Below are 7,493 nucleotides of genomic sequence, written 5' to 3'. Positions count from 1 at the left end.
TGCTGTAATTTGCTGTCTTGTTCGCGAGATACAAAACTGTCGTCTGCTAGGTGTTTGTGTGGTTCGTGTTACTTACGTTTGCTTTCTGCAGAATTTTTTTTTAATAAACTTAAATAGCAAATGTTTAAAAATTTATGTATAATTTGTCAGGGAATTTTACTACAAACTTAGTGAAACAATGTATGTACTATTTCGTCTTTAAAAGACTTGTAACTGATGAAAGCACGTACTTTGGAATATTAATAATGAAATAGTATATATTTGAGAAGGAATATCTCTGTCTTAAGTGCGCATTTTAAGGATATATAGCTGAAATGGAATAAGTGCCAGTAAGTACATACAATATATTATTTTTTTGAAGAATAATTAAGGCAGAAATTCAAAGGTACATTTTGCGACAGTAATAAATGGACAAAAAACGTGAAGCATTAAGACACGTCAAAAACAAGTGGTTCGCAAATATTACATATATAACAGGGCAAGTGGTAATAATGTCCTACTTAATCATTTTATGTTTTTACTTTATATGACACAAATGTGTTGTTATACGTATACTAAAATTACTGTAGCATTGTGTTATTAATAATTGTTTATTTTTTAAGACCAAGATTGATTCATTATAACACCGACACGTTATTTACATTATGCTATTTTAATGATATGGATTGTCATTCGTCAAAAATACTTTTCATATAAAAATTCTCACGCTTTTTGTATTATCCAGAAGGATTTTCTTATCATATATGAGGGATCTTCGGAATATACGTACACTTCCTTCATAAAACATGACAATAAAAAGTTATACCTCATCGATAGGTACCATAAATATATTTATATGTTTAATTTTGATTATATTACCAAACTACATGCTTTAAAATTTAGAGAAAAGGTTTAAAATGTTTACGATATACCAATCAAGCCAAATGCCAAATATATAAAGAAATCCAAACAACTTTTTATATAAACCAAAACAATGCGTCTGTGATTCGTAAAACAAAATTCCGAAAACGCTCTTTACGCTAAAATAAGAGATACATTTTAGCTATTGCTCTAATATTAATTATACGTGCTTAATTTAAATTTAATACTACAGAAATAGTGTGCTTTGTTGATGAAATGGCTGGACATCCATGACTGAATTAAAAAATATATTTAAGGCATTCTGGTAAAAGAAAATAGATCTGTTTATAAGTAATGTTATCTGTGAAAGCGACCGAAGCTGGTTTTATGCTGTTTCTGCTATTAAATCAAATCAAATGAAAATTTATTATCTCAATTCATCATAGTCCGTCGCTTTAGTGCAGTAACAAATTAACTCTTTATATAATCTACTATAGGAGTTAACCCGTTATTGCATACATGATACAAACATAAGTTATACTTGAATATACATCAATCATTTTTATATAAAAAAAATAGTAAATAGAAAATCCTACAGAAAACAAAGGAGTTTTAAATGCCTAAAAGGGACTTTTTCACTTTTAATCAGTTATAAAAGTCTACTTAGGACTTTGATACGGTAAAAATCTTTTCTCCCAATTCTCCCAGTTACAGCTAATTAGGAGTTTTCACTCATAATTAGGAGAAATTTTTTAATTATGTTGCCCATCTATTGTTTTGATCACATTTTCCAATGTCATTGTTTTGAAATGACTAAACAATCAACGATTTTCCGATGATCGGTACCGTACAGATTTACTTTCCCTGGATAAGCTTAAGAGCTAATGTCCTTGGGAGCTTATGTTATACCATAACTATTAATTTAGTTAAGTAAGCATACAAATGTCAGTGTAATCACATATGTAAATAAGATTCAGTATTGACCTATTAGTGTAAATGGCTTCACATACATTATACATGAAACTTGCCAGTAATAAATGACTTAACATAAATCGCACATATATGGCAAATAACTTGCTACAATGTAGATGAAAAACAAAACACACTGTTACATCATATATGCATAGCGTGAGAAAAAACAAACTATTGTATAGTCTAGAAAAAGAAATTAGCGAGACAAGACGTCAATTAACACAGTATTATAGGTACGCATGACAACTATAACCATAGTAACATGATAAAATTTAACATGTACACTTACAATTTTGAAAGAAAAACATTGTCTAAGTAATAAACAACAACAACAACAACAAAAACAAACATTATTGGTCTTTTCTGACTGTTAAAAATGGAAGTTCACTGGCACATGAAACTGGGGTGCAAATGTTAGACATTCTCGTTATCCATGCTATCTAAGAATGGCTGAGCAGCTTAAACTGGATATTACGATTCTTTTGTAACACCATTTTTAATATTAATAAAATTCGTTTTGGTCAGGAAATTTGACTTATCTGTATGAAAAAAAAACACAAACGGAAAAAGAACCAATGTGTATAATTATGATGTGTGTGGCCTACCTGCTTCGTCTGCGGCGGACCTAACGAAAAGATACAGATGCAGGCGGTTGTCGTGAAAGGCAGACGAAATATTTTGTGAGATTGTTAAATGACCCATATAATTGTGTTATGTGTAATACTAAAAGGAAATTGAATCATAGCGGGTTATCATTATGTTTTAATTTGCTCAGTAACCAAAAATCATTACAATTTTACGACATCTGAGTGAGGGTAAAGCAGACGACAGTAATAGTCATGCGGTGACTACCAGTGTCTTTCCAGTTCGTTTTTTATTACCATGTTATATTTTGTGAATTCGCCTTTAGTACGGGTATTTCTTGTGTCGCAACCTTACTCAAATTTCAATCTTTCTTTGAAATTAGATATATTTGATGTATATCATTCACTCACTCGTCCATTTTTTATTTTCCTTTCTTGAACACCAGAACAAACGTGCTAGTCATGTTATAATACACATGCATATTTTAAAAACATGCATCTAAGAACGTTTCATAAATACATTAATGTGGTCAGAATATAAGGAAAGCAGGAAACGCAAATTGTGTGGCAAAAAAACTATATAAGATTTAAAATCGCGAATATATCTATGTATAGATTTACGTAGGTTTTAATCCGTCAAATGGCTTAATCCAACTACTCCTAAGACAAAGTTATACTAAACTCGTAAAATAGGACAAGCAAGAGCTACGAGTAAGGATTAGTGTCAAAACTTCGGATGTGTCATGCGTTTATTGTTCTTTATGTATCACTGCAGATTTTTTGGCACTAACATCTCACAATGTAGAATAGTAGAATAGAATCAGATGACTTACTGAATTATCTGATAATATCTATCTAATTGTGTACGGGATTACAAAATACGCCATACGACGCAATAATGCAAACAAATGTGACTTAATACTATAAGCAAAGTGGTACTTAAACTTACACGTCATGTATAAATTGTAATTTGTCGTTGTAAACAAACAAATTTAAGGATTTTGTAGAGTCAAGGTAAATAAAATAAAAAAAACATTTTATAATATATTTCAAAAACAAATGAAAAGTTCTCTACTTGCTAAAATAGATTGTTATAATAATTGTAATATTTAAAGTTTTAAACATTGTATCATATGTTTTTCAGATTTGCCAAAGATACAAGCAGCAGACGAAGACGTGGACTTCAACCAAACGCGCTCAAAAGGGCGGACTATTTTCTTGACTGTGTGAAGTAATCATATAATCAAATTGGGGATCACCCAAAGCAGACGACAATAACACTTGGTCAGACGACTGCCAAGGCTTATTAATAAAACATCAATATTAATGATTGGGGTAATAACAATATAACAAGACAATTGTCAATGAATATGTAAACAAATACATAAAACTATATATAATAAAAAAGTACGATAACCTATTTATAGAAATCAGATAGCATCAGTTATATACAGTGATTTAAAATAAGATAAAAATTGGACATTAAAAAATCTTACGGGGGTATATTTTTTTGAAATCCAAACAAAACGCTGAACGAAAGAAAACATAATTGTTTGCGGAGTTTAATAAACCGTAGGTGTTGCGAGTAACTCAGATGATACTATTGATAATACCCCGGATGATAAACATCGGGAATTAGTCAACTGCAACAATGAGCAACGGTCTATAACAATTGTGGGTAGAATTTCTTGTTCGAAGGTTTATCCTCTACAGTGTACTACAAACTGTTATTAAAGCTGGATGTTAAATTGTATTGTCGGGTGTAGAATACAAATATTGTACTGCTAGATTATTGTTAGAGATAGTTCATACTTAAATGTTATGATTTCGGAGATGTAAGGTTCAATGGAGATTATTGATGAAAAACAATTGACTGCTATAGCCAGCTGTGAAGAAATACATACGGAGTGTAATTTAGCTATAAGACAATGTGAAGTCGACAAAGACACTACGATATTGAGCGATAATAATCTAGACAAAAATATGAGAGAAGAATTGTCAATATCTAGGTCAATGAGCACCAATGCTGATACAAGCAAGGGTGAGGACGATGAAAATCCCTGTGTGAACATGTCCGTTGATTACTCTAAAGAAGAATCAGATTTTAGCGATTACGGTGAGGAAAATACACGGTGTCATCTCGCCAATCAAGCCGTCAGGGCTAAGCTGTTACACAGTGTAGCTAATCCAGCTAATGGAAGTGATTCAAAACTTAGAGTGTCAGTATTCGATCATAGGATTATACCAAAGAAGTTTATAATTCCAAAGAAAGTTGAAGTTCGTCCTTCAGTCAATGGTGTTGTAGATACGGACAGTGGCAATATGAATGTGAGACCTAAGGATTTTGTTTGTGATAATGCGAAGGATAATAAACGTAAAATGTCGAGTATGTCTTATACCGTGTTGAAAGCCAGTAAAAGATATAACCGGGAAAATAGTTCCGATAAATCACCAGTCAGTCCGAGTGCGGAAACTGACAATGACGTCAGAACGCGGTTTGATATTCTCCTTAGGAATTTAATAGGAGATGTTAATGATATGAAAGTGGAACCATCCCACGTAACTGTTTCTAGTGGATATGAAAGTGATTATACTCAAAACCGGGAACTAGACAATAAACAAAGTAAGTCGTTAAGTTATAGTGTTCAAAATGATATCAACAAAGAAAATTTCACGGTACCAACAGACAGTGGATTAAAACCTGTGAATTATTCATCAGAAAATGGTGCTAATACTCATACAAATACCTCTTTACAATCGAGTCATGGCTTTTCATCGCTACCAGTGTTTCCTACTCAAAATCAAGAAAATGTGCCGGGTACTTTGCAAAGATGTGAAACGGGGGAGGGCCCTCTTGTTAAAATGTCCAATCAGGAACGAGATTCTCAGGGATTTTCTTACACACAAAGACATAATTATAAACTGACAAAAGTGACTAGATCAATGTATGAAATCATTCATGACCTTCAAAATGGCGAAAAAGCTGCAGCAGACGGACGGAAACGTTCGAAAAAAGGGCGGCGAACGTCACAAGAACACAATTCCGGAACTGACGGGAATGCTTCCTCGCGTGAAATTAGACCGCGTGGGAGGGTGCAATCAAATAATTCATTGTTGGATAATCAGATTGACCAGGGCTTTGCAAACAAGCAAATTGAACATAATGTGTCACCATTTTCGGGTGCAGTTGTAAGGTGTGTGAGACGCCCGCTGTGCAATGAATCCCAATCCATTCAGCGCAACCTCTCTCATACAGAGATCACTAACAGATTAGTAACCTCGCCTGCTATCAACAATTGTAATAAGGTTCAAAATGACTTGAGAGACCTTTTATGTGGCACGTCTGATGTGACGTCCTCAAGTGTAGATAATAACGAGCATCAAGTGGATTTTAATACGTTCTCAGGTGGCAATAACACGCTGGGTGAGCTCTCGAGTACGGAGAGCGGTCATAGAGACATTGGATTTAATCAAACGAGTGTTTCAATTAGCAATGATCAAAATCCGCCCCATGGTCAAAGAAGGCCAACGCTTAACGAGCAATTTATGAACAGACCAAGGCCTGATGACCATGTTTATGAAACAATCCCAGGCGACGAAAAGTTTTACGAAGAATGGAAGAAAATGCGAGCAAATCCTAAAATTCCTAAAATAAGACGTTTCACAACAATTCCTGACCTTCCCGGAACTTTTATTCCAAAGGAACCACCGGCTTTGCCTGAAAGAAAATACCTCAGTTCTAATGAACCTCAAACTAAAGAAACAGATAATTACATTTTCATGGGTGATGTGAATTCAAACTTTCCCGCCAAAGCGAACTTAAATTCGGAACGTTCAGATTCCGGATATGCATCGGTAGCTTCCGATAAAATGTTAGAAAGGATACCATTTCAAGGGTATCCTTACCCGCTACACGAGGATGGTGCCGCGGCTCATATTGGCCGACACGACGAAACCTCTGATGGTTATTGTAGTATTGACAATCTCTCCTTACTGCGCGAAAACATCACGGACATAACATTCCAGGAAAAACCGTCACGTGACTGGCGAATTCCAAACACAAACAGTTTACCGCGTCTTCCTCCGCAGAGAAATGATTACTTTTTTAGTCCAATGAACAAAGAGGAATATCGGAAGAATTTCTCGGATGTATCACGTGCACATACAAGACAAGTATCACGTGACAATAATTTTGAAATTGACCAGACAATGTTTGAGGAACCAAAAAAGCCAGTTTTTCAAGCAACTTATGTGTAAACATGTTGTGCACTGAATATGGATGTTATTTAATTTAATTTATATACTCGTCGGCATTTTTAATATAAATATGCATTTATGAACAATTCTATCTGATTTAATTGGTGCTAAAATGGCAAAAAAATGCCAAGGAAATCATTTTAAGTGAATAATGCTTGATTGAAACAATACAGTGTTTTTTTCAAATTGTTTGAAATAATTTTTTCACACAGGGTCAAGTTTATTACCTGGTGCATTTGTTAGTCTTTCTTTTCTTTTGCTTTTTTTTGTAAAGAAAGACAACTTGTATTTAAAACAACATAAGGCTAAAATTCAGAAAACAAATATGTATACAGTCTAAAATACATTTTGGTAGCACAGAATTCTTGTATGAAAATATAGATCTTCATTTTATTATTATTTTTTTTATAATATTGGAGCAACAATAAAATTTCGTAAAAAGCAATAATTTAGGGTAATATAACGAAGAGTTTCTATGCTTTTTAATTGCCTTGAATATCTCGTATTGAAATGCTTTTAAAAAAAACTTCAACGGTGAAACTATACTTTTAAACTTGTATGAGAATCACTTCATTAACTATCAGCAATTGCTGTAGAAATAATAAAACATGTTTTACAATAGTAAAATATTGAGAGAAATTAAGATTATTACAATAATTTGTCGTTTTAAGACCCAGGTTGAATGTATCATCTGCTGATTTTTTCACACCTGTCGCAAAATATCAATTTATTTTCGAAAATTTCACAATTTCACATTGATATCGGAATTATTTCTACATAACTTCTGTAAGAAATAATGTTACTAATACATGTTGTAATAAAATTGTTACTATTCTTTTA

The 7,493-nt window shown here is 33.0% G+C and overlaps 1 protein-coding gene across 1 annotated transcript; it reads left to right on the top strand.

Moving 5' to 3' along the window:
• LOC132753371 (uncharacterized) lies at window positions 1–7,493 on the top strand. Its single transcript, XM_060743829.1, has 2 exons — window positions 1–329; window positions 3,541–7,493. The coding sequence occupies exon 2, from the start codon at window positions 4,242–4,244 to the stop codon at window positions 6,651–6,653; it is 2,412 nt and encodes an 803-aa protein (XP_060599812.1). The 5' UTR covers window positions 1–329; window positions 3,541–4,241; the 3' UTR covers window positions 6,654–7,493.

This window comes from Ruditapes philippinarum, unplaced genomic scaffold (genome assembly GCF_026571515.1).
Source record: "Ruditapes philippinarum isolate M1 unplaced genomic scaffold, ASM2657151v2 ctg4_1_1_1_1, whole genome shotgun sequence".
NCBI lineage: Eukaryota > Metazoa > Mollusca > Bivalvia > Venerida > Veneridae > Ruditapes > Ruditapes philippinarum.
This window is presented reverse-complemented; position numbering and strand designations above follow the sequence as displayed.